Source organism: Talpa occidentalis, unplaced genomic scaffold, assembly GCF_014898055.3.
Source record: "Talpa occidentalis isolate TD23 unplaced genomic scaffold, MPIMG_talOcc4v2.1 talOcc4.11, whole genome shotgun sequence".
In the NCBI taxonomy this organism is placed as follows: Eukaryota; Metazoa; Chordata; class Mammalia; order Eulipotyphla; family Talpidae; genus Talpa; species Talpa occidentalis.
Window position 1 is genome coordinate 3,928,976 of NW_023601104.1, and position 27,624 is coordinate 3,956,599.

General features: G+C 44.5%; 1 protein-coding gene across 1 annotated transcript in view; it reads right to left on the reverse strand.

Moving 5' to 3' along the window:
* The window catches only part of RYR3 (ryanodine receptor 3), a 522,405-nt gene that overhangs the window by 81,376 nt on the left and 413,405 nt on the right, over positions 1 to 27,624 (reverse strand). The window contains exons 51-64 of the mRNA XM_054700223.1: positions 25,563 to 25,726; positions 23,220 to 23,298; positions 19,392 to 19,481; positions 18,294 to 18,440; positions 17,578 to 17,640; positions 16,333 to 16,408; positions 16,074 to 16,197; positions 13,224 to 13,339; positions 12,489 to 12,556; positions 11,516 to 11,637; positions 8,199 to 8,248; positions 7,731 to 7,791; positions 5,092 to 5,330; positions 3,685 to 3,766 (exon numbers count right to left, since the gene is read on the reverse strand). Coding sequence (XP_054556198.1) covers positions 3,685 to 3,766; positions 5,092 to 5,330; positions 7,731 to 7,791; positions 8,199 to 8,248; positions 11,516 to 11,637; positions 12,489 to 12,556; positions 13,224 to 13,339; positions 16,074 to 16,197; positions 16,333 to 16,408; positions 17,578 to 17,640; positions 18,294 to 18,440; positions 19,392 to 19,481; positions 23,220 to 23,298; positions 25,563 to 25,726 — 1,481 coding nt within the window. The remainder of the gene's footprint in view (positions 1 to 3,684; positions 3,767 to 5,091; positions 5,331 to 7,730; positions 7,792 to 8,198; positions 8,249 to 11,515; positions 11,638 to 12,488; positions 12,557 to 13,223; positions 13,340 to 16,073; positions 16,198 to 16,332; positions 16,409 to 17,577; positions 17,641 to 18,293; positions 18,441 to 19,391; positions 19,482 to 23,219; positions 23,299 to 25,562; positions 25,727 to 27,624) is intronic.

A 27,624-nucleotide genomic window follows, 5' to 3' on the forward strand; every position in this document is an offset into this window, starting at 1 on the left:
ACCTTATAGATAGTCACTAGACAAGGAAACATCAGCAAATGGTGGTTGAGGAGTGTTGAATTTCATTATACTTTCCTCTCTAAAATCCACAAGATGGGGGCGGGGGGTGGAATAGGGAAGAATTTTGGATTTCTGTTGAAATTAGAAAATGTGTGATAACTTCAATCACAAAGTTATGGACCACATCAAAGGAGGACCCTGGAACTGAAACAGAATTTTGAGACCCAGAGGCGGTTGTAGAGATTTCTGGAAATAAACATAGGAATTCAGAAGAGCACAGAAGATGAGTGTTTGCTTGAGACACTGAAGGTGAAGGATGTGAGCAGGCTTTGGGAGAACAATTGGACAGCACATGGGGGGGGGGCAGATTCTACATTGCTGTGGCAGACAGGATCAGAATTGGGAAGGGAATATATGCCATTAGTCTGGAGAAAGCACCTGAGGTGAGGTGGCGTGGAAGAGTGAGAAGTAATATGTTCTACTGCTGCTGACCCAACACCTTCAAAGTAGAGCAGAACATACATTAAGTCACTATGAAAAATTCCAGTGACCATATAATGCACCAAGATTTTCACCAACCTTTCCTTTGAGCCAGCTGATCTCTTTTGTTGGGAGAGGCAGCAAAGGCTAAGGATGGACACATTTCTAGGGATAAAGGTACTGCTGATATAATGGGAAAGAATTGGTCCTAAGTCATCTTCTCAGATTTGAAGTTGCCGACTTTGCTTCCCCTATGTGCGCGTGCACGCACGCATACATACACCTACCTGCACACCCACCCATACACCCATGTGCAAGCTCTCTTTTCCATTTAGACAACTAGAATTGTACCTAATGAAGAAGAGTCAAGAGACATAGTTCAGGAGATTATACAGAAAAAAAAAGGTAGAGGGAAATTCTCTCTGTCCACTCAATGAAAACACAGCATAATGAGTCAATAAACATGGGCAAAGTTGAGAAAAATCATACCAATACAAAACAGGAAAAGAGAACTAGCTAAGAATTGCCAGAGAGAAAATGAGGGATGTGGAAGATTAAGGACAAGGCCAATAAAGAGATTTAATTCCCCTTCCTGAACAACAGATAAGTAAAAAAAGCTCCAACAACTCTATAATAAAACTAAAGATTAAATAAAGGAAAACCCGATTCTAAGACTGAGGAGGCATATTAAGTTCTCAGAAGTGGAAGGGACTGAAGTTAATGAGCTTTAAGTCTAAAAAAAGAATTTAATCCACAGCCAGCTTCTCCCTTCCTACCACAGAGTCATGGGTAAATGGAATAAATCACCTCACACAGGAAATAAACCAGTTCAGAAAACAAAGAAGCAAAGTCTATATGCTTCTCAGGGAAGAAAATTATGAACCAAGGATTTTATATCACAGAAATTGTTCACATATAAAGTTAAAGAATGATATTCTAAAATACCAAGGACTCGAGAATATCTAAGAGCTTGTGTCTTAGTAACTTAGAGAAACAACCACATATTTATAAATTTGGTCAACTTAGAGAGAAATAAAAATAAAAATTCAGGAATGAAGAAGTCATGTTTCAAAAGGATTGATGAGGCATTGAATCATTTAAATACAAACTAAGGGAATCAACTCTGAGACTATTTGTGTTAGAATAGACTATAAATGTTACCCATATATAATTAAAATACCATAATTACATAGCAAAAAAAAAAAAAAAGGTAGAAAGCATGAGGTGGGAAAAGTGTTTAAAATTTGCTAATCTAAGCACAGAATTAATGGCTATTGTATCTATATGATAAATTAAAAAAATGAGGAGTATGACAAGAAAAAAATCACTTTTTGCTTCATCCAGGACAAAGGTGCAAAACAATATTATGACCCCATATGTGTAAAAATGTACACATGTAGAAAATAGCTGGAATGGTACATATCAAACTCTTACTGGTAACATCCCTTGGGAACTGAATTCAGGTGTGTGGTATGGCAGGGGACGTGGAGTGAAAAAACAGTAGATTTAATTTTATATACTTTTATATATATATCTCTTGACTTTTTAAAAAATGTATGTCTTACTTTCATAATACAAAAGAAAACAAATGAAAGTTACTAATAGTGACATCATGACTTCAGGATTTTAAATCTTCAATTCCTTAGTTGCTGCATTAACAGACAGAGAGCCATTGGGGCAACCGTGCCCTGGGGGTGTCTAGCCTTGACTACTACTAACACGGAATATAAAGCCCAGGTGCCAGTGTTCGCAGTGCTATGGAAGGCAGATGGATAATGAATATATGAATAAAGTATGAAAAGTCACAAAGAATGATCTCTTTCTGGTCTGACATTTCAGAGTTGACCTTTTTTTGATTGCCCCCAACCCAAGAGAATAATGCATAGGCTTTTCAAAACATTGGACACACACACAGATGCATATACACACACGCATAAGACAAAATAGTGAGGAAAATATCCGCAAATGTTCAATGGAATCAATTAAAGATATCTCTCCTGAGTGAAATTCAGAATTAAATGGAAAAAAAATTATTCTCTTATTTACTTGCTATATGATACAGTTAAAATTTTTGTCTGTTCAGTTCCTATTATTAAATGGCAAAAACATTTGTCCATATTTTATGTAAAATAAGGAAAGCTGCACGACTATAAGGAATTAAAATCAGAATCACAATAATTGAGTCACTAGTTCTTCAGCTTATTTCTTGACCTCTGGAAGCTATCTGAAAGCTGTGCTTATGAAGATACAGACATTTCTTCAGCATTTTTTGGTTACTAGTACATGGCTTCTTGAAGGAGCTGAAGTCTTTTTTGCTTTCCTGAGAAACTGCAATTAGAATCTATGTAAGTCTTGATGCAAAACTGAATTTATCCTTGTCTTGTTTGATAAATTGAGGCAACACATGGGGCACAGACACTAAGGGGATATTTACATTCATTTTATGTCCAGATTGAATTCCTTCCACTTGCCTCATTTGAAAGAGCAAGAAGAAGAAAGGGCGTAAGAAAGTCTCCCAAGGATAAGACTAAGTCTAAAGTTTGGTTAATGCTCTGTTTATCCTTCTGATCTTCCCCGTGGATTAAAACATAACAAAACAACACATGGCATTTGCTGCTGAAAAGCAGAGGGTCGCCAAAGGCCTGCATTGCTCCAGGCAGATTAGAGAGCAAAGCTGGACCCTGAGCACCGCTGCAAATCAGCTTGCTCAGATTCAAGATTATTGAACAGCATTTCTGCGCCCAGTATGTGCACTTGCTTAAAACTAAAGTTAATCTGACAGCCGAGGATGATAAAGGTCCAGGGTGGTATCACAGAAGAAACTCATTAAACACCAAAGCTACTGCTGCAACCCCATGAGCTTCTCCATGAGCTTTAACTGCAGGAACTCTGGAAGCTATTTGGAAGCTGTGATTTTGAAGACACATTTCTTTGGCATTTTTTGGTCTCTAACACAGGACTCAGGCTGGCTAATAACGCTCCTTGAGCGACAGACATACAGTATCTATCTTTCCCCACTTGTACATCTCAATAGCCTCATTGAACTTCTTAATGTCGCCATGAGTATTTCATAGGCTTGAAATCACCAACCCATTTGAGTGAGCATTTCGATTTTGCTGGACTGAAATATATTATTAAGTGTTCGTGAAGAATGTAAGAATTTTCTGAGCCTGACTGTGCTTGTCTCTTTTGTGCGCTAATTACCTTTCAACATAGATGTTTTTTCCTGTCCCAAGGGAGTAGAGGCTGCACAGTATGCGGTAGCATGAAATCTGCACATCTCCCACTGAAAAGAAGAGAAAGGGGGTGTCATAGCTTGTGTGTCAATCCCAGGGTCCACCACGGGGAAACATGCCAGCATCACTCAAGAGCCAAGATCTCAAGGTCTTCAATGAAGCGCTCACCCCTCATGCCCCCCACCCCCTAATTGCACCCAGAGGCTAGTTGCTGAACTGGGAGAGAAAACCCTGCCAGGAAAACACCCTTTACTAAGCCACCCAGCGCTTTTGGGGAGCTTCTGATGTGGATCACATTGCTTCTTAGGGAAAGGAACCATTTGACCAATGAGTTCTGCCGTATGGGGTCTTATTTTTTCAAATGGAGGGAGACGATGGAGTCAAATTTTACCTAGAACAATATTCCCTTCCTTTGAAAGGAAGAACAGAAGAAATGTGGAGCTTGAATGGGTCTTTCATTCTAGCAGATGGACATGACATCCCCACGTCTTCAGAGAGAGCCGAGTTCCTCATGTGTGCCTTTCTCAGGCGCTCTGATAGCTGTTTTTCAAAAGGCAAGTCTATTTTATGATGATGTTGCCATATCTCCTAAGGGAAGGGGCGTTTTCCACTTAGCAATGCACAGGGTAATCCACAGGCTCCCTGCCCCTGTTAATGTCTAGCTCTTACGAAGGCTGGGACTCATGTCACACAACAAGTACTAATTTAATTTTGTGTTTTTCAACAAGGAAGCATATTTTTCTCATGACCTAGAATGAGTGTGGATATTCTCCCACCCTCCCCTCTTGCCCCATGGAAATAATTGACTTTCTTCGGGTGCTCAGGTGCACCAGCCTTAAGTGATCAACAGCTGGTTAAACGAAATCATGTGCGGACACTTAAAGTGTGAAACTGAATTTTGATGGCAGAATATTTGCAAGGGGGCCATACCTGGTATTAAACGCAAATTGAAATCAATCCAACCAGCTACGGTTTTCTTCTGAAGCCTCAGATAATGAAAATCTAGCGTCTTTCCTCTGCTTCTGGTAGCCAATGAATAAATCAGGGCTTTTTAACAGGAAAATTGGTGTCTGAAAAACCCTGGGAGCAAACCTGTGTCTCCTGCTGGATTACTCAGATAACCTTTTCAAATTATGTGGGAGTACAATGGCTCAGAGTGATACTAGCAGGTGGAAAATTCCGGTTCATTACAATAGTGGGAAAGATTAAATATTATATACTTAAATTGGGGGGGGGTCCTTCATTTTTAAAACTCAAGAAGAAAAATGTATAATTATCTCTACTCAGTCCTCAAGGTCAACCTAAGTGAATGAGCCACCACTTCCTCTCTGTGGTTTTGTGCCTAGAAATCCGTGACAAACAGCCCATGACTCACAGAGCAAATCCACCCCGAACTGATGGTGGGCGACGTGTTCAAAGATGGATGTCAGGATGGGGAGCAGAGCCACAGTGGTGTAGTTAATATTCTGAGACACGCCCTTGATCTGCGTTCTGGAATGGGTAAACTTCCCAAGCTTCAGGTTTTCTGAAGTCTTCTCTAAGTCTTCGGCAGCATTTTCAAAAAATGCTCGCAACCCAGCCTTCACCAGCTCCGAGCCTGACTTCATGACAGTCCTGTAAGCAAACAATGTTCAGAACCAGAAGCATAATCTGAACCTGAGGTCAACCCCTTCTTGACACTGGTGACTTGGTGCAACCTGGTTAGACACTTGGCACTGCTGCCTCCTGAGGACACGGTGTCAGGAGAGACAGGGGGAGTACTTAGCATCCAGGAGGACCTCTGGCTCACACAATCCCAAAGGGGTGCATGGCAGAGGGCTGTGGTGCTTGGCTGGAGAGAATTAAAGCTCAACACTTTTTTGGGAAATGTAGAGGATGATTTAGAATAAAATTGAGAGGTGACCTGCTGTCTCTATAGTGTCGCAGCTGGTTACATTCTTCTGTAAACATTTAATTAAAAAGAGGGAGAGGTGAGCTTATTTGCAGATCATTATGGGATAAACAACTTTTACAAGGACTAGCTAGAAATATAATCTCTCCTGTGATGAGGGACGAGAGAGAGAGAGAGAGAGAGAGAGAGAGAGAGAGAGAGAGAGAGAGAGAGAGAACGAACATGAACAAAGAAGTCAAGTGAAGCTGTGGTTGCTAGTCACTTGTAGGGCTGAGCTTGGTGAAAGGGAAGAGGGACAGCCAGCCCCTTTTAAAACAGACAGGTTAATCAGGCCACCGAAAAAAACATGGACGTGTGTCGTATGGGAACGGAGATCAACTATGAGTATCTAAAGCCTCCTCTCCTCAAAACTATTTTATAAAGCAGAATTGGAACCAAGCCCACACATCATCTATTATTTTCCTCTTTCTACATCTTATTCACAAGATTATGACAGGTTTGGTATGAGGACAGATGCTTTTTATCCACAGCATTTTCCTGATGATCATCCAAACAACCAGAAAAATAGAACCAAGAAAATAAGTCAACAAGGCTGGCTCCTGTGCTGTAAGTATCCCAAGCTGTAGTCCTAACCTTACAGTGGCAGGTTTTGTCAGGAACGGTTACCAAGCACACTGACCTGTGTTTTACAAAAGAAAGTGCACTCTCTCTGGAGGCAGTCTGTGAGCTCCTGGAGTGACGATCCCTCATCCTAATTGCAGGCGATCTTAGTTTCCTGGAAGTGTAGGGACTGACACTGCAATCTTTGTGATGTCCTCATATCTCTATAACCCTAAAGTTCTTAATTAGCCTCAACTTTTGTGAGTGTGTGTGTTTTTTTTTTTTTGGGGGGGGGTAGCCATTCTTATTTTGTACTGGATTTTTATCTTCTGATGACTCTTAAGGTTGGTGCTTTTATTCTGCACTGGGTCTTATGTCCTCTTTCCACCTCTGACAAGAACTCTGCTTAACGATTGTGTTAAAGAAAGCTCCCTGGCAGTTGATTTCTACTTCCTTCTCTCTCTCTCTCTCTCTCTCTCTCTCTCTCTCACATCAATTCATTTATGTTTCTACTATCACAATTTACATTTCTTAAAAAGGCTTCCTTTCAAAATATGTACTCTTATGTCTATTGCAGCACTATTTACAATAGGTAAGATATGTAAACAATCTAAATGCCCCCAAGCAGATGACTGCATCAAGAAGATGTGGTATATACATACAATGGAATACTATACAGCCATCAAAAAGTTAAACACGTGCCATTTACAGCAATATGGATGGAACTAGAAGGGATTGTGTTCAGTGAAATAAATCAGAAGGAAAAAGAAAAATATTAGATGGTTTCACTTATAGGGGAACCAAACAAGGGATCAGGAAAAAAAAGAAGCAGGCAAACTATAAATTGGAGACATACAATAGGGGAGGGGGAGAGAGAGAGGTCAAAACAGGGGAGGGAAGAGCACAAGGGACTATGGTGATGGTTCATGGGTGACTTGAAGGTGGGAATTTTATGGGGAAAACACCTGAGCAAGAAATCAAACGTTATACAAAAATGAACAATGATGTAAAAAAATACATATATAAGGCTTCCTTTCCTATTCAGCCATCCTCCAGGCCTTAGGCCCTGCTCTGTCTCTGAGCTTTCAGTAGTCAGATGTCCTGCTTCTCCTGCCTTGGTCATTTTCAATGCAGGGTGCCATGGCGCCCTCTCCCTGGAAGCTGACGGCCTGGTCAGGCAGGGGGCAGCGCTTCCTTTTTGTGTGGAGTATTAGGTGCTAACTGGTTCTCCACCACATTATATATTTTACCTTCTGAAAGATGAACTTCTCAGTATGAGAAGACAAGAATTGACCAAATGCTCAGCTTTTAGTGTTCAGTGCATGCCAACACAGTGGCTTTCCATCATGTGAGCTGACAGAGTGCAACCATCAGAGTTAAGATGCATCTTTCCCATCTTCCCTTTTCGCCCCAGCCCCTGTAGAGCTGTGACATGTCTTTTCTCCATGATGATAATAAGTGAGACCAGTGGGTCAGAGAGGGAGTCTTGGAACCAACTACTGGGCAAAACTGGACAGACTCACCTTGTGTCAAGCGTCTGTGCTAAGATGTGAAGACAGCTCACCATTGTAGTAGAATCACTCCCTAGAATCAAAAATATCATCTGTGACTCTCCAAACATTCAACCTGTCTTTTAAATGCAATCTTCTCAAAAGGCACAAACCACAGCCCAGCATAATTAACCACCAACTCATAGTGAGCATGCCAGGCCCATGTTCAGGACAACACATTTATCTCTGGCCCGACACATCCACTTTATGATAGATGGCAGAGGCAGAGCTTAAAACGTTCATTGGTGTGGAAAATTTGAGCTGTTAACAGGGCAGAGAGATCATTTATCATACTTCAGACCAATTTTCCCTGGCAAATTTAGGTGACACCTTAGTTCTAAGGCTAAGGTTGTCTGTGGGAGTCACAAATAAAGGCAAAATGCAATTTCAGGATAATTGCAGGGAGGAGTATAGTCTTTAGCAATCCTTCTTTTCACTTACCAAAGAGGGAAATCCTGTGTCTAACAAGGGCAGCGAGTTTGCAGAACAGGCTGAAGCAGAAAAGAATGAAAGTAGGAAAAGCACAGAGATTCGAGGGCTCATTGACACTCCCTCCTCTCCCACCCCCATGCTGTAAAACAAAAGAGCATTGAACAGCGTTCTAGCAAGATGTACTGTGTTCCTCTCAAAGACTCCTCTGGACACACTAGGAGAAAGTGTGATTCCTGCTGTCTTGTTGGAGAACATGAAAGGTTACTCACAGGCTAGTCTGCTTGATAGAAAACAGTCTCACAGCAATTAGTCTTTCAGAGACCTGGTGGTTGCAAACCACGCCTTGGCATAGAGTGCTCTGTGCTCAAATGTTCAGATGCAAGACATTCAAGAATAAATGAGGATTGTGGGAAGCAGCATGCATTCTCCATTACTGCAATGGATTGCAAACCGTTCTGTAGCCTTTACTGGCAGCATGTGGCTTTACTTGGGAGGTGGGCAAGAAGGTTGGATTGGAAGAAAGTTAATGGTTCAGGTGTAGGGGCTATTGTGTTGAACAAAATCCATTTTAAGAAATCGCTTTCTCTGTCATCTTCCATTAGTTGGTGAGTCTGACTGGGTTGCTGTGTAGCTGTAAGCCTTGGAAATGAAGAAAGTCCATCTACTATGCTTTTGTGGTTTTTGAAAATTTCACCTGTATTTTCTACTGTGGAATCCCTTGAAGGTCCAGCTGTGTCTTATCATTTTACTTTGCACAGAGTTGAGCAGAGGGTCTTGCACAATCAAAGAGCCCGGAACATGTGCCGGGGGGGGGTGGGGGGGGTGGGGGGGGCTGTCATGGGGCGTTGCAGCTGTCATTTGCCCTGATGCTGATGATGGTGGAGATTCCTCAAAGTGCTGGCATTACTTGCCACTGCCAAGGCTAGAGGAGAATTCTGCAAACCTCTCAGAAGGCAGAACTTCCAGTGTAGAGGAGGGGAAGGAACTGGCACAAGCCATGGAAATCCAAGGTAAGAGAGCTGAGGTCCTTCCCAATCTCTCATCCAGGCTTGTGGGGGTGGGGGTGGGGGCTACTTGCCCCACACAGGGCAGAAGTCTCTTAGGGGACAGTTCAAGTGGAGCAGGAATACATCTTGAGTGCTGGTGGGGTGGAAAACTTGCTCACTTTTAAATGGTTTTTAATTAATGCCCTGGGTCTTTCTGGGCTGTCTACTAGAAATATTGCCAAAGTTCCTTGGGGTTAGTTACTTGTTTTTGCAGTGGAAATAAGCTGCAGCCCCCTGGCCTAGAGCTTAAGAGGACTCAGGGTAAATGAGCAGAAATTTGGCAGCCAGCTAATGTGAAATTAAACAGACTGCTTTTTTTTCCTCTCTTCCCATTGTGTTCATTTTCTTATTTTTGAGATATGTGTTTGATGGAAAATCCTGGAGGAATTTGAACTCTATGTCTCTGCTGTTACTAGAGAAGCCACATAACTGCCCTGGGTGTTAGTTTCTCATCTGTAAGACAAGACCTTTTTAGTTTTTAAAATTAGGGGCTGATAAATTCATATGCTTATGGTGAAATACTTCAAAGTGGATGCATGTTCTGTATAAATACAAAATAATGCTTTTCCCCAAGGAAAGCAAATGGCTGGGATGTTTGATCCCAGTACTATCCTAGCTCCCCTTACCATCAGAAGTACATTCCTATGGCCAAATGCCATGAAATTTCGAGAGGCCCTTCTTGTCCCCTGTGGAACTCACGATTTAAGTAGCAACAGCAACCTTAGCCCAGAGTTAAGAGGGGGCCAGATGCCTCAGATGTCTCTCCCATCTCAGAATTTGAAGGTGATCAGTTAGAGAGACTGCAGGGAAGGGAATCTGGGAAGCGATGGCTGGCATCAGATACAGACCCGATGGGGTGAGGGTGCAGGATGCAAGCGAGGGGTCTGGAAATGTGAGTGCATTTAGTACAGGCATGACTGCTTCTGTTGGGAGGGCAGCAGGCACACGGATGGATTTGAAAGTGATTTGCAAGGCTGATCAGCTCCAGGTTGTTGTATTCCAGCCATGACAAATGGTGCCTGGCTGAACAAATGTTACATTTCCATGAATTAATAATCTAAGAAAAATAGATGAAGAAAAGACACACCTGCCCTCTGTTGGATTATCTGAATATCTCACTTCCCTAACTTCTTACGAAATGCACTGGTGCGTCCTAAAAACATTTAGGACATCCTGGGTCAGTAGTTGATGCTTCTTCTGACAGCTTGGACTCTCCTCTTCTTAATAAAAGAGATCATGTAATTATAGTGCAAAGAAAATGGCACTTAATGTGAGTAGAGAGGCCGGGGCTTTGACCCTTGCTCTCAGTAGGCCACACAGTGAACCTGACTACACCTCACCTTCCTCATCTGTACAATGGAGGTCACAGCACACAGGTAGTTCTCAGAATTTAAAAGGCTATGATGTTTCACAATGATGCTTACTGAAGTGGGCAGGAACTCTTGCATTTGAAAAACTGAGCTCACTGGTTAGACATGTTGTGTTTAATAAAGGTTAGATAATCCTAAGGTTGACTATCATCCCAAAGGGGGGGATTTAATGGCTGGGCCTTTATAAAGTATAATGTACACTGTTCATCATTCCTGGCTACTAGGGAGAGGTGATTGACTGCTTTCATTAAAGTCGTAAACTCTTTTCATTCGCAAGTCTAACCCACTCCTTGTCATTTATAAATCATATACAGAAAGAACCCAAGACCTAAAAGAATCTATCTTTTAGCCTGATCATGAAGCATCCTCTTTGTTCTTATTTCTGTTGGTCTATGCACATGTTATGTCTAGTTGAACGGGAAGGGAGGCTGGTGATTTTGATGAAAGAATATTTCCTGTTACTAATTTAAATTGAATTATGTTGCTTCAGATTCCAAATCCCAGATCATTCACATGAAGACTATAAGGTCTGAATTAAAAATAATTAATCTTTAAAATGAAAAGTGTTAATTGGTTTTTTCTTGAAGTTGTATGCTTGCTTTTCACAAGCTTCAGAATTATCATCTCCTTTTTCTAAATGCACTTTCAGGATACAAGTTGACCCGAGCATGTAAGTTCTTCCCAAGTCCCACTGATACTCCCAAGCCGTGTACTGCCCTTGGTTGTCAACATAATACCCAGGTAGGTATGAATAGAATTGCTTTCCAAGCTAAGATGGTAACCAAAACCCCCGAGCAAGCAGTCATCAGACTGCAGTTCCTTTCTCTAAAACCTTCACCCTGTTGTGGCCTGAGGTCTGGGGTTTCAGAGAAAGTGCATGAGCACCTTGGCCTTTCTTTCGTAGACTCACCTGGCCACCATTTCCTTCTCCTTGTGGGAGGCATACCCACTGCTGCTCAGGGGCTTCAAAGGGGACGACAGGAAGTAGAGGTGGTGATTGGTGAAGTACTGGTCTACTAGTGGGAGCAGAACCTGGAAAACCCACCAGCAGTTAACTTCCAGGAAACAAATAAAACCCTTCCCTTGGTGCCTTTGGAATGTTCATTTACTGTGAGCAAAAAGCCACTGAACTCTGGCTCTGGAATTTCCAGGAGCTCTGAGCCTAGTTTCCAACAAACTTTTCTCTTCTACACCTCAAACCAGAGGCCTAGGGGTATATGATACAATCAGGTCACTGACTGAGGTAGATGTACACACACACACAGCCCTGAGTCAGTTATGAGGGGAGTATATACAACTCATTTTGAGCATCTGCCTCTCTCTCTCAGAGTATGGCTCCCAGACCTCATGCCTTTGGTCCCCTGTGGAGGGCTGTCCAGCAGAGACTGCTTACTGGCACCCAGATCCACTCTCCCTTTCTCTTAGCAATAGTAACTCCTGTGTTTGAGCTGGACATGGGGTCGCCTGGGTAGAGTATCCACCCAGTCTCCCTTGCCACGAAGTGGGACTAAAATGACTGAGTTTTAGCCACTGGGATAGAACCTTAAAAAGGCATCACTTGACAACCCTCTTCTCAATCCCCCTTTTCCTTAGATGTGGTACAGGAAAGCCTGTTTGGACACGCTGCCACGTCTTAGGGGATGGTGGGGCAACAAGAGAGAAGGAACCTGGGCCTCTGGCTTGTGGTGTAGGGCCTGCTTTGCCCTCTGCTCTCCTCAGGTCACCTGCCTACCTTGGGCCTGCTCCACCACAGAGAAAGACACGCTCCCCTCACCGAAGCCATTGGGGCTTTGGAAATTTTTCTTGGCTCATTTGAACCTGTACTCTGAGTCACATAGATCTTCAGAAGAAAGTAACTTGATTAAATACAAAGAGTCACTTACTTTGGCAAAGAATTTGATCTCTTGGTCATGAGGAGACTTTTCAGTTTTCCCACTAGTGACAATGGCTTCTACAAAGACACAAGTGACACAAGTTGACGAGAGATAAAGACAAACACCCTTTAAGCGTTTTAGAAACAGAGCAGTGTCTCTAAGTCCATGAAAAAGGCAATTAGACTTTACAAAATATCTACTTTACCAAGTATTTTACAATTGTACCAGTGAGTTATTTCTTGTGTCAATTCTTTTAAGCCTCTTCACTAACTGTTTTCTCTAACTTATGAAGGAGAAAGCAGCTTCAGAGAAGTTGAGTTTCATGCTCAAAGTCACAAAGTAAAACAAGTTAAAATAATAGGGAGTTATATGAAAAATAACAAAAGGTTGACTCAAACCCAGCAGGGAAAACAAGGATGAAAAGGATTTAAAAAGGGGAAGAAAGTCTCAGCCACTCTTTCCTGCCTCCCTGCTGCCTCAATCTCTGTCTAAATGAATCACAAAAAGATGGTACTTGGGTGTATTGGGGAAGGAAACTCTATGGGGACTACACCTGAGGAGGTAGGGGGAAGCAAATATTGTTTGAAAATGAGCAATGATGTAAAAACTAAAAAACTAAAAAAAAAAAATAAAGGGATCACAAAAAGCTGCAGTATGAAAGTGTCATTCTCTGATAAAGAAATATCATTTTCTTTTTGACCTTATGAGAAACACATTTTTGTGATATTTCACAATGATACTTACCCAAATGGGCAATAAACTCTTGAGCAGAATCAACATATTTCAGGATCTTCTTTAAAAATTTATAGGCAAACCTCTTTTCCATGGAGGAGGCATCCAGTTCCAAATCCTTCATTCCTCTAGGTTGAAAATGGATAAACCCCAGGAAGTAACAGAGACCACTGTGTGACTTTGGTGCATTAGCAATATTAACTGATGACTTTGGTGCACTAGCAATATTAACTGATGACTTAATATTCCAAATGTTAATGGTTATTCTGGCTTAGTGACCTGACTCATCCTCTGACTGATTTTCCCCACACTTGGAACCTGCCTCTGTGTGCACACAACACCTGTACCACAGTAAATTTCAAAAATATTTCTTAGAAATGTCTCTATCATTCATTCAACAAATACGAAGCTGGGGATCAATCAGTAAAGCAAATGAGGATCTCTGCCCCCATGGAAGTCACAAGTGAGCTGTGTGTGAACAGACACAGACTACATATAAAACGAAAGCCCAAAGTGCCTGAAGTGGAGGTGAGCAGACTGTAGTGTCCGACTGTAGTCCCAGTGCTGGTCTCACTGGGAGGAGGCTTGCTGGAGGTGAGCAGGAGAGCCACTGGACACTTGGGGAAAGAGCTTTGCAGGCATAGGAGTTGCAGAAATAAATTCTAGCCTTTTACCCAGGCAGGGGAAGAACAAGCGGTACTTTAGGAATGGTGAGGTCAGGAAAGCTTTCTTACTCATGCATGAGGTCTCACACCTGGGTAGTCCCATAAGGTCTGAGCGCTGGTCTGGAGACAGAGTTTCTTTTAGACACAACCATTTTACATTGATAAAGTTGGTTAGTTAGCACACAAATTCTTGACACAGGAAAAGGGGAAGGATACAGATCTTCTAGGATGGCCTGGGAGATCAATCAGCCTAGAAGGCTGCCAGGTCTTGTTTAGATATGCTTATTAAGGAAGCAAACTTATTATTTTCTTTACATTTCCAGGTCTATGATTCTTTAACAGGGAACGATTTATTTTTCTTAGCAGTTCCCTTTCATAGGGAGAGGTGGTGCAAAGGTCCTGAGGCAGAAGCATGTGTGCTGAGTTGCAGAAATATGGCAGAAGCTAGTATGGCCAGAATGGAAGTGAGCGGGTAGTTAGAGGAGTATGGGGTAGGCAGAGGGGTAAATCATTGAGGGTTCTATGGGCCACCCTTAGAATTTTTCTCTGATATGGGAAGCTAGTGAGTGTTTTCAATAGAGGAATGACATGATATGACCTGTGTTAGTCACTAGGTTTACACTTGATCTTAGCCAAAAGGCCGAGAAGCGATAGTCACTAGGTTTGAAGTTGACTGTGGGGGACAGTGGGGGAGCAGAAGCCTGGGTAGGAGGCTCATACTGGTGGCTGAGGAGAAATGATCTGATACAAGTTATCTTAAAGGGAGAGCCATTAGGATTTCCTGAAGGATTGGGTATAGGATGGAAGAAAAGGAGTCAAGGATCTGGCTTAACCACCAGGGAGAAGGGGCTGTCATGGAGTGGTGGGGAAGCCAAGGAGGAGCTGTTCTGAGGTGTAGGGAGCAAGGAATGAGTTCTCCTTGGTAAGGGGGATTTCCCGTCCTCAGCTGCCCATCTCAGGGTAAATAATTACTAGAATAGGTTTGCTGAGTTGAACTATCTTCCTCCTTGCTCCTCCACCAGCTCAATCTCCTTGATTTCCTTTTTAGATATAGTAAAGAAGAATTTTTCATTTCTGAGAGCAAGTCATTTATTAGCAAATCACAGTATGCATTTATCTTGGTGCTAAGAACAGGATTAAAATCACAATGGGAGGCTTTCTCTAGTACTTCCCTGGAGGCTGGCTCCTGCTGGCTGACCTTTCCTGTTCCACAATACAGCAAATATGTTTTGTTATTTTTTCATATGAGATATAATAGGAATATGTGTATAGATTTTTATTTGGGCTTTTGCCAGTCCACGGCAAAAATTCTGCAGGAAACTAAAAGAAGAAACAGCAGCTGGATCAGCAAACACTTCTTTCAGTAGGAATGGCTATATCAGAATGGGCTGGTTTTTCTTTCTACAAAGAACTCAGCACACATGGTCTTTGTAGCACAGCCCACCACAGACAGGCCACCTGACCGATGAGAAAATAGGTTCTACCTTTAGGTCTTCAGCAACCAAGACCATCCTCGCACAGAACATTCACCTAGATAATTTTGACAAACACATCTGACATGAAACTTCGGAAATCATGATTCATTCAATTTCCTCAGTGTAACTGCATCTTCATAAGAACCAGGGTCCTTCATTCAAAGACTGTCATTTATACTTACTATTGTTATTATTAATTTAGTTATTATATAAACAATACATTTAAAGTGTGAAGAGAACTGCTGAGTCTAGGAACACTAAGTTGCACAGACTGGTATTAAAAAGACCTGCAATGGCAAGTTTCCAAATGCAGTTTTTGATGAGGTTTGGGCGAGCCAAGTGTAGAAAGGGCACACGCTGGATGTGGTTTATAACTCCAGTGATCCCCACCCTCCAAAAAAGTCTTGGAGCCAGTGGCACAGATTTGTGAATGAACGCACAGTTCTATGTTTTAAGTTAAAACTCAAAGGTTAAGATATGAATGTATAATTTGTCATGATTCTTTGTTGTCACTGATTTTTAAAAATCGGTATCCGCCCTTCCTGTTTACATCATAGAAGAGGCTTCCTGCTCATTAACAAAAAATTTCTCTTTTCAAAAGACTCAGGCACTGTTCTTGTTCCCAGCTGTTATGTAGGCAGAGGGCTAAATACCTGGAGGGGGAGACCCCACACGCAGAAGGCCAGTCCTGCCCCAATAACCTGATCTGGAAGATGACTTACCTAGAAACCATGATGCCATTCACCTGGAGGAATTTAAACAGGTCCTGTGCTTTCTCTCGGTCCCTGAACTTTTCCTTGGCAGTCAAGGTGTCATATGGCACCAAAAGAGGGTGACTGCCGCCACCTGGGGTGAGGAAAATGAGAGGTGACAAAATATTTGGCTCTTCCTCTGGACTTTGGGGAAAACACACCTGCCTCCACCACCCCCGCCACCCCGCCCCGGCTCAGCCCTGAGGGGGATGTCGTGAACCAGGCCCACCTTTGCTCTCCAGCTCCAGCTTCTTCTTCTTGGCCCAGATATTGTGATAGTTCTCAGCCACGACCTCCACCATTCCCTGTGTCCCGCACCACGGAGATGACAGAGAGAAAGCCAGCAAGAAAAATGGGTTGGTATCTGCCAGGCTATTTCAGGCAGCGAACAGCACCACCAAATGCTAATGGCACATTGCTGAGTGTCTCCCCTCATTAATTAGTCTGTGCTTATGCACCTCATTAGTTTTATATCTTCCCATACACACAGAAAACATTTTCTAATTCTGTCCTTCCCTTGTAACTTATTATCTTAGCAGTTTGATGCATTTCTGAGAAACAGACATTTCCATCTGCAACTACTCTGGCATACTTCATTTGTCACAGGGTCCATTCTCACCCTGCCGACCCGAGATGGGGAGCTGTAAGTGGGGTCAAGCAAAAATCCAGACTCCCTGAAAGCCTTTAGCTTAGCAATCTAAAAATAATCACTTCTGGGAGAAAACCTCTAGCAAAAAGATTTCGTGAATAGAAGCCACCTTTGTAAGCCTCATAGAACAGTGACCTGGAATGAAGGGTGAGCTCGGGAAAGAAACTTTCTCTCTGGTCCAGAAGGCTGGTTATGGGGCCTCAGAGAAATGCGTGCTACAGAAGAGCCCCAGGTCACCTCTGCATGCAGGAGGGGGGTGTGGGAGGAGGCAGCCAGGGCTCTGAATATCCTCCTCCTGGCTCTGTGTCCCCAAATCCTGCAAACAGTGCTTATCTACAGCTTCAGGGGGAACTTGAGAGAACCCTCTACTGGCCATATGAGTATCTGTGTAGTTGGGGGACCTTAGATGGATCAGGCAAGCACCCTGCGACACCCCTAAGGTCATTTTGCACATTTTTCTCTACCTGTTATTAGTTTTGCTAACAGTTATTTCTCCCAGCTGTTATTCATTCTGTTTTGGGTTTTGATACAGTCATTTGGCGTTCTTCTTCCACCTGGCGGTCAGCCTTTCCCGAGTCTTTACCTGTTACGTGGTCTCTGGAGGAAGTGCAAAGCCTTGCTTCCTTACCTGTTTGGCTGATTGTGCTGAGACTTTCCTGTACACTCGGCCCAGGTTGACCCTCCTCACTTTTGCTATTTTAATGGTTCTACATTCTAGGCATTCTTCCACCCACCCTTTCTTTCCCCTTTAACTTTCTGGAGGGTAATGTGTCCTGTACTTGAGACGTTTCAGAAAGCCAGTCAGGCTGTTCTCCAAATACTGACCTGGAGCTCTCTGGAGAGCACAACGTTGGAGAGGTCCAAGGGAGCTGGGCTGTAGCTGTTACCCTAGGAGGCAAAGGCAGGGTCAGGCCATTGTGGATGCAATGCATGGGGCAGGTTCTCTATGGATCCAGGCAGACAGGTAAAGGAGAGTCCTGGAGCCCTCAGTGGCTTTTTCAGGCTTTAATGCTCTTTCTACACCATTTGTAGTGAGGCAACCAGGTGCACGGCAGGCAGGGGGACCGTGGCTGGCAGGCCCCCGGCAAATCTTTACTTTTACTTTCCTTGGGCTCTCTGGCCATCTCTCATAGTCTCCTCACTTCTATAGCCGACTTTTGCAATAGCTGTCCCTGAGTAACGCCGCCCTTATAGCTCTGACCTCCTAGGCTCAGGTATGCCCACACCATATTCCAGGTGTCCACCATCAGGCATGAGTACCCTGAGCTGATACTCCCAAGAGCCTCCTGCTTTCAAGGCTGCAGGTAATAGCCACAGAGGCCAACCACACAAAAGCCTGATCATCGCTCACCTTACACCTGGGGTGGTCCCTGTTTTATAATTCTTATCAACAGCTGCAACGTCAACTGCCAAAGCTGTGTCCTGGACAATCTCCTGGGTTCATTGTTGTTGTCCTCACCTCCAATATCCCAGGGACAGCTTTCCAGCATTTTCCTGGGTTCTACTGGCCCAGTGTTGGCCCCTGGGCATGACTGTCATACCTGGCTGACCTGGGACACGCTTCGAAGCTTCTCATTTTCTCGCTGCTGAGCCAGAGCTTCTCCCTCTTTAGTTCTCTCTATGGTCCAGCCTACAGCCAGCATGGTTTTCAGGGACTCTCTGGCTGGCCAGCGATAAATTTCCTTCTCCTGGAAGAAAATGTGAGAAGAGCTTTGCAGAGCCCACCCCCACATTTCCATGGGCCTGTCTGCCTGCAGACTTCACCCCTGGAGTGCTAACTGGCCCCAGTGTCTTACCATGAGGTCAAAAGTACATTTATAGCATCTCACCTAAGAACACATAAATCAGTCTTTCAGATGCTTTTAAGATCCTATAGTCTCCTGCCACAGAGAGGATGCAGCCAGTATTATCAACAACTTGCGGATAAAGGGGGTGAAATAAGGGAGACTCCTCGAGATGTAGCAGCTGTTTAAGATGGGTCACTGCTAAAATGCATCTGCACCAAGCTTGTTTTGGAGTGTAGGAAAGAGAATTTTCTTAGATTCAAAATTCTCTTGAGTTAAAAAAAAAATTCTCTTGAGTTATGCATCATTTTCAAAAGGTCAGTAAGCTCAGAGATAGAAATGCCATTCTTTACAGGTGAGGCTAGGCCTAAAGCTTACGAAGAACTTTTAGTGATTGTAAACTAAGAATTCAATTGAGGTAAACCAGACTTATTAACACAACAGAAACACATTTGTCCATATTTCCCTGGGAATGCTCTGCTCCCTTGATCTTCTGTGATTGGAAATCATTTCCATCTCAATTTTCTCCTCCAATTCAATTGTACACCTTCCACCCCCAACAGCCTCATAAGCCTAGCTCAGTTGTGAGTGAACTACAAATGTGCTCTGGCCTAAGAGTAGACCAGGGCGTCCTTCTGCAGTGGGCACCCAGAGTCAAAGAGCAGAATGTGTGGGCTGGGTGCTTGGAAACTGGGGCTGGCTTGTCCCCTGGGTGAGCACCTCTGGATTACCCAGTTTGTGAGAGTCTCTGAGGAACTCAAGGGTAAACGTGCCCTGAACCCCTCTGACTGCTGAAACAACCCCCAAATGAAGGAAACCAGCACAGCCACTCTGTCATCACAAGTCATTCCTTACCTTCTCTGTTAATGTCTTGAAAGGTCTTATGAGTGGATGGGTCCTCACATTTTCATCCAGGGAGATTCCATATTTCCATCCATTCTGACTCTGTAGAAATGTTCTCAGTTCAGATATCCTTGGCATCCAAGGATCCTGCTATGTGACCCAAACCCCAGCATCTATTTTCACTGAAGAAATGGGATAATTGGGCATGACAGAGCATGGAAATTCCCCTCAGAAATGTCTAATTGATCCTTTAAGGCTCTCTGCTCCCTGAATCTTGAATTCTGCTCCTTTTTCCTCCTTGTTTTAGCTGCTGTCCTCTCCACTTACTTGCTTGCGTCTCGCATGTTTTGGAAGACCCCGAGAACAGGGCTCCTCAGGTCAGTGTGTCATATTCTCACACAACAGAAGTGAAGGCTGCGGCCTCACAGGACCAAACGTACTGCCCAGCGCACAGAGAGGCTGAACTGGTGTGCACCCCCCGCCCTCCAATCCCAGAGCAAAACTGTAGCAAGACATGTCTCCTCAAATCATACATGTTTAAGAATTTCATAAGTCATTTGACAAACATTCGTTTAATACCTATTAAGGCAGGTCCCAAACTCTGTCCTGGGCTGTGGGTACAGAGATAAAAATGCCCATGTCCATGCTCAGCAACCCAAACACTCGTGGCTGCTCTTCCTCTATCACTGCTTCTGCCCACCTATTAAGTGTGTATTTCTCAAGTTGTGCTTTTTCAAGAGGCACACACTCTCTGGGTGAAGTAGGCTCATGGTCTACAAGGAAACTAATCTCCAGTCATTATTTCCAGTACAAATTTCTCTAATTTCCAAATCTATTTTATTTTTTAAAAGATTTATTTATTTATGCATACAAGAGCTGGGGTAGAGGCCAGAGATGGGAGAGGGTGAGAGGTTCCACCAGAGACAGAGTGCGGAGCAGAACAGGCAGACTGACTGAAATACACTGCTGAGGGGAGCAGCGGGCGAGGCAGGAGAGGTCTGCTGCGCCATGTGGGTTTCTCTCTGGCCAGGGCGGGGCTCGAACTCGTGCTGCAGAGGCTGTGGATTGCTTCATAGTGTAGTGCTTAACCCCTTGCACCACCAGGGGGCCCCTCCAAACCTATTTTAGTGCCGCGTGGATGTTTCACAGGCACTGCTGAACATGTCAGAGAGCGAACCTGGCATTTTACTTCTCGAAAGGGCTCCTCCCCTGGGGTTCCCTCTATCTCAGTCAACAGCACCAACTTACACTTGTTTTCCAAGCCAGACACAGGGAGTCTTCCTCAACACCCTCTTCTCTGTACCCCTTACCAGTGCTTAGCTTCCCAGACTGTCGGGCTGCCTCTCTCTAAGTGCCCTGCCGGCATTTCCACGCAGACTGCCCTCAACTCTCACCTGGACTACGGCAACGGGCTCTTAAGCATCTCCTGCCTCCAGCCTCGCCACCTCTCATGGACGCCATGCTCCACATATTCATAAATATCACCCTGATGAGGGAACTTTATTCCCGGCTGTCATCATGGTAAAATCCGAATTTCTGGTGGCTAACGTGAGAGTGAAGCTCTTGTTGACCTCTCTGAACTCACCTCTCGTCCTTCTGCCCCTCTCCATCTGACCCCATGATCCCACCATGTCGAACTATGTGCACCCACAAAGCCAGCAAACTTTATCTTGCTTCTCTGGATACGGACCAGCTGTTTCCACTGTGTGCGGAGCTCACCTCCCTGTTCCTGACCCCCATGCTCTGTGTCCTAAGAAGCCATCATGGCCTGGGAGGTTCCTGAGTAGAGTAGCAGGGGCTCCCCCTGCGTGCCCCAGGCCCGTGCGCATGCCTGTCACTGCACTGAACATCTGTCCCCTGGCGGCAGGTGTATGTTTTTCTGGGAGGTTCTGGAAGGCAGGGAAAAATACTCTCTTTCTTGTTAGAGAATCAGTGTCAGCTGACAATGGTGAGCAAATATGTTCTCTTGCAAACAAGCACCTTGCAGTCTAGTGGAAGGGAGGTTGATTAATTTCCATGCCAGTAATATACAGTTGATAACTGCAGTCAACATACACTGCTGTGAAAACAAATATATAAAAGAGCTATAAAAATACCATGCAGGAAAAGAGCAAGGTATTCAGAGGACTGGTAGCCAAGAAATCTGGGAAAGAGGCTTCCTAGGAATTCACACTTGGAGAGTTGAAGGGTGAGTTGGTGAATGGTGTGTGTATGTGTGGGGTGTGTCCCTGGCTCAGATAAGCGGGCTTCACGCATGTGCAGTCTGTGCCTGTGTGTCTGTCTGCCTGTCTGCAGAGCAGAGGGTGTAGGGAGAGTTGAGGGAAAGGTAATATCAGAGAACAGATGAGGCAGTGCCTATGAGGCCATATTAAAGATTTTGATAGTTATATTAATAATAGGAGCTATTAAAGGATTATAACCAGAAGGGGCTGGGCTGGGGAACAACAGTAGAACATGACAAGGTTTGCATACTGATACAATCACTGACTGCAGTGTGAAGAACACATGAGAAAAATGCATGTGGGCCCACTAGCGAGGGGATTATCATCAGGGCAAAACCTGACGGCAGCTTGGACCACAGCCTTGCACTGGGGGGAGAGAGAATTATTTGAATTGAAGGGACACTCATTAGTCAAGGTCCACGTGGTTGAGTGGTAAATTGGCTATCACTGTGGGTCCATGGAGGTGTCCCTCTTCCCTGATTGACAGGCAGGCCGAATGGGCACGTGTAAAGAGTTCTGAGAGAACACAGATGCTAAAGCAAGAGTCAGATAACAACAGTCCTGGGGCCAACCCCAGAAGACCCCTGCCTTACAGTACAGTTTCTCTGGGATGCAGACACGCTGTTTGGTGATGTGTTGTCTATGGAGGCTTGCAAGCTGCAAGAACAGAGCAGCTGTAATGGAGACCATTTGGTCCATAAAATCTGAAGTGCTTTCTATCTGGTCCTTTTCAGAAATTTACCTTTCCTTGTGCTGGCATCATGAAGTGTCAGCCCCTTCTAACAGTTACGATGCTTGCAATTATCAGCCCCCAGAGGAACTTAGAAAGAATAAGAGTGGGGCCCAACTCCGTGCAGAGGCTGAGGCAGGGGTTCAAGGCAACCCCTATCTGGGGCCATCGCACCCAGGTGGTGTTCTGGGGCCTTCCCAGGGGAATGGGTCCATTGTTAGATGCCACAGGCTGCCACTGAGCAGTGGCCCCCACCCTTGAGTGGCTGCCCACAGGAATCCTGGACATCACTGGCACAGTCCCTCCACTTTGCCTGCCAGCATTAAAGGGCTGACAGAGCAATTAAACTTATTAAGCAGCCTGACCTCATGTGGTGAGGAATTTTAAATACCAGATGGACAGGCTTATTAATAAGGGAGTGTCTGGAAGTTCTACCACTGCCTGCTATAGGGAAATGTGTGTCCTCCCCAGTTTCCTGGAAAAAAGGCAAGGGTACACACTGCAATTTCATTTTCCCTTTTCCATGGCTACAGTGAAAGATAAAGTTAAATCAAAGCACCCCCCTCTCCCCCCCCATTAAGCACTTATGTCAAGCACACAAAACACTTGTTTGGGCACAAACTCCACGAGATGCAGTGTTAAGAGAGAAGTTACTATTCCCAGAATCCATCATTTTCTTGAGAAATACAAAAGGCAGCACCAGCAGCTGCGGCCGCCTGTTTCTCCAACCTCCTCCAACCCTGGAAATTGCTACTCAGAAATAATGAATGCTCTTGGCATGGTGAGTCTGTCACTTAGACAAACCAGGCAGATTTCCAGCATTGGACCCTTTAATGTTCTTGGGTTCCCCCCCTCCCTGACAACTGTCAGTTGGATGATAATCCCTACCTTGTCACAGGCCCATTTATCATGTGAATGCTCAGCATACTTGGTGACGATGTATTCCAATTTTTCAGGCAAGGAGAAACTGTGAAATAAGGAGAAAACATTACAACCTTCCCCAGTACTTCAGCCAGATGCATTGAAAAGACAGCCAGAGCCAACAATCAGCTATTGGAAGTCAGATCTGCTCAGATATCAAACCCAAAGGTGAAGCTGGCTCCAGAGCCAGTGAACTTGCCGAGCTGCAGGTGGGGCTCCTCCACGCCAGGGCGCAGCACAGGCCTAACCAAGCAGAGGGCAGGTCAGCAGGAGTCTGCTGCGGAGATGGCTTCCCTCAGCTGCTCTGGGTTCCCCTGTCTCCTAAACTCTGGTTCCTGGGCAAGACTTGTCCAGGTCAGACAACAAGAAGCCCTTCTTCTAAAGGCACTGGCCTGTCATCTCGCACCTCCAATTCAGAAATGGCAGAAATGGATAGCTGGGGGACCAGAGGTTACAAAACAGGGAATCCTATATGGGTTCAGTGACCTGGATCAATCTGTGAATTTTGGAAGTCTAGTAGACACCGGAGGCTTCTGTTAGCCCAGCAGCCTTGGTCCCTTCTGTGGGTAATTGTGTATCCACGCTCCTTTAAGGCACACATCTGCTTGTGTGCCACGTGGTCTTGTAGGAACTGTCACTGACAACGGGCATCTGACTAGGCCAATCAGACTCAGACTGACCGGAATCTGAATCTTGACTTGGGCGAGACCAGGGCAGCAGATGCTTCAAGGTGACTCTTCCAATGAAGACACATGGAGACGGTCCATCAGGTCACCCATCCTTGCTAAGGCTGGGTTGATCACCTTTTATTAGTTCTTGATGACATCTTGCAACCAGAGTTGGTGCCCATTACTTACATTAAAGAACTGCCCTGGTGTCGTGAGTTTATTTGAAGAAAGCAGTGAGAACTCTCAAAGTAACATGCAATCGCTCATTATACACGCAATTGCTAGAGCACAGCGCTGTATCATAGTTATAGAGGTGAATGAGCTGCGAAGCCCCTCCCCAGCCATCAGCATGCTCAGCTACACAGGGCGAAGTCCTGCAGGGTCAACACCTGAGTGCGATCCCTCACTGAACCGGTCTCTGCTTCCCTCTTTTCCACCATCCACTGGGCTCAAGTTCCACCTGATGGTAGGTGTACTCACTGTCCCTGACGATGGATTTTTCTATGTTATCATAGCCCACAGCCCCTGGCCAGGGCACAGGCAATGTCTCTCATTTGAGATCCACGATCACAAAACCCATGTCCAAGGGGCTCCTCCAGGATGCTTTGCTTTTCCCGTTTGTTCTAATGTGGTTTTGGAGCATTTCATTTAAAATGCACATGGAGGGCCTCCTCTGGTGGCGCAGTGGTTGAGCCTGGGCTGCAAAGCTGCCCAAAGCCTCTGCAGTGCTGGTTAAATCCCTGGCCACCAGCGAGGGTCCCACATGGCACACAGACCTCTCCTGCTGCACCCGCTGTGCCCCTCAGCAGTGTACTTCATCAGTCTGTCTCTTCTTCTCCCTGCTCTGGCTCTGGTGAATTCTCTCACCCGCCTGCGCTTCTGACTGTATCCAGTGCTTGCAAAAATAAATAAATAAATCTTTAAAAAAAATAAAATGCACATGGAGGTAAAGACTGACTGTACATCCCACCAGCCATAATCACACCTGGGGCAGAAGCATCAGAAGCCAGAGTTGAGCATAATTTATCCCCAGCCTAATCATTACCAACGAGGGATGTTGCAGATTTGGGGAAACATGAAGAGGTGCTACCAGTGGGGGAGGGGCAGGGTTATTCTAATTTCAGCAATTTTTGGCATGGCAAAGGATGGAGGCAGTCTCTCAAATAAGGGTCCCAAGCAGTTCTGCCATCACAGCCTGAGGCTTTGCCAGAGCTCAAATGAGAGTTATTTATGGAGTTGTTTTGATGTATGATGCCATTAGAAATATACAGGCCTAATTCATAAAGAGGGAAGATTTTGTCTAAAAGCTCACTAATAAATTAACTATCATTTGTCAGGGTAGTTCCTGCAATGCCTCTGGCGACATTTATTTGTGGAGAACATCCATCTTCTATAATAAATAAACTAAACTCCCTTCAGAGAAAGCCCAGAAAAAAGTGCTGCAGTAGACAATATACAGATGGATTAAACCTTTAAGAGTGGAGGATAAAATCCAGGTCTGATGTGATTTGTCAAGGGATAGGATGAAGAGTGTTGACAGAAGGGAAGGAAGCAAAGCTTAAATTTCTTACTATCTCCTGAAAGAGAAACATTGACCTCTGGGCAAAACAGAGGACCAGTTAAGAGATGCTTCTGGACTCACTTCATGGTGTTGATAGGCTTGGGGTCAAAGTTGCCATCTGCATCTACTGAGACCTGTTTCTCCAATGTGGCTGAGATTCTGGTGTCCAGATAATCTGGTGGCAAGGCCCCAGCGATAGCACTGAGACAAGGCAGAGCCATTCGGAAAAGGTCTTGGTCGTACTTCTGTGAAGAAAGGCAAAGGCCATATTAGTAGAATCCAGAAACCAGAACCATGGGCCCAGGAAGAACCATGTACCAATGAGCTGAAAACAAAGAACTGTATGCATTTCTCCGTGTTAATGAAAATGGGAAGAGGTAAGCACTTGATAATACTTTCTACGGAAACATCCTTGGAGGATGAAGGGACAGTCTGCAAGGACCTCGAGTCACCATTTGCTTAAAGTTGAAACATGTTGAATCAAGGTTTATTTTTAAAAATAAACCCATATTTTATTCTATTTTTTAAAATTCATTTTCTTACATCATCGTTCTTCCCTCAGGTGTAGTCCCCGTAGTTCTTCAACCACCACGGCCCCCATGAACCATCACCATAGCCCTTTGGGCTCCTCCCTGCCCTGTTTTGACCCCCTCCCTTGCTGTTTGCCTCCAGTCTACAGTCGGCTGCAAGTTTTGTCTTTTTCCTGACCCTTTGTTCAAAAACCCTTATTTTATTTAGGTTAAACTATAAAATTGATCTTTGCCAAAAATAACTTTTCTGTATTCTTCCTAGATAAACCATAACACACTTATTTTTGTAGCTTTTCCAGGTTTTGCTTAGATATCAGGATGAGGCAATTAGATACAGTCTTGGAAGGAGACAGAAGAAAACAGGCAAGCCAGGGGTCAGTACTCATGGCTTCTGGTCCTGTCCATGGGATGCCCGCTAAGAGCGTGGGCAGCAGAGACCCAACAAAGGAATGTAAACAGCAACAGTTGACATGGCACAGGGGCAGGCTCTCCCATTCAAATGGTAACAGTTCCTTGAAGCTCTTTTGATAAAGACAAGATCTACACTGAAATCCCTGTTTGGAAGATTACGTGTTTCTCTGGTCATTCCCTCAACTGTCCAGCTATTTTACAGCATTCTTAAAACACCTAACTAGTCAAAGATCAGTCATGGCTTCATAATAACATTGAACAGGATGTATTCCTTCTCTTTATACCTCCTCAAAACTTATTTGTTCAAAGAATTGGTAACTTGATACCCAACAAATGGGCCCCCAGTGATGGTACATCTAAAATGACTAAATGAAAATAATTCCAAAGTGCCACCAGCAGAGAGTACACAGAAGTGTAAGTGGAACTTCCAGTGTTGTCTTGCAGAAGGAGAGTGAGCTCCCTACAACATGCCAGTGCAAACTGGGGCCTCCTCATTCCAGCCCTGACTTGCGTTTCTTGGCTTCCTTCTGCCCTGTCTCTGTTCTTGCGTTGGACCTGTGGGTGTGAAGACCCCTCTTTCTGCCCTTCCTCCCACGTGTCTACCATCTAGCCCCACTCTCATCCCTAACATCCCCCAGAGCCCAGACAACCTGTAGGGATTGTAGGGGATTGTCCTATTGGGTGAACATCCCAGCACCCAGGAGAGGGAGAAGGTTGGGGATGGAAGCCTCCCAGACAAGACACGGCATCAGGGACCAGGTCCACCCCAGTGGTGATACCAAATGGACAGCCTGGCACCCTGTGGCCCACTCCTGTGATCCCAGTATGCCTCCCCAGAGGCTCCTGGCCAAGTGGGCCTAAGCAGCACCACCCCCAGCCCCAGCCTGTCACTCCAGGGGCTCTTACCTGCCTAATTACACCCTCCCCACTGGCTGCTTGCCTTGGTCTGCAGTACATTTGATGCCATAAAGACACTGTGTTTATATATAATGTTTATATATTTTAAAGATTTGTGCCAAGAGAGTGTATTTAATAAAAACAAAAAGAACTTTTTCTCCTGGAAAAAAAAAATTGGCACACTATCACTGGCTAGTGCACTCAATGAAAAGCCTATAGGCCAAGGCATTCACTGATTCAGTGGCCTACATCCATTTTATAGCTTTTCTAGAAGATGTTTTCAGACTCCACACAGATTTTGAAAA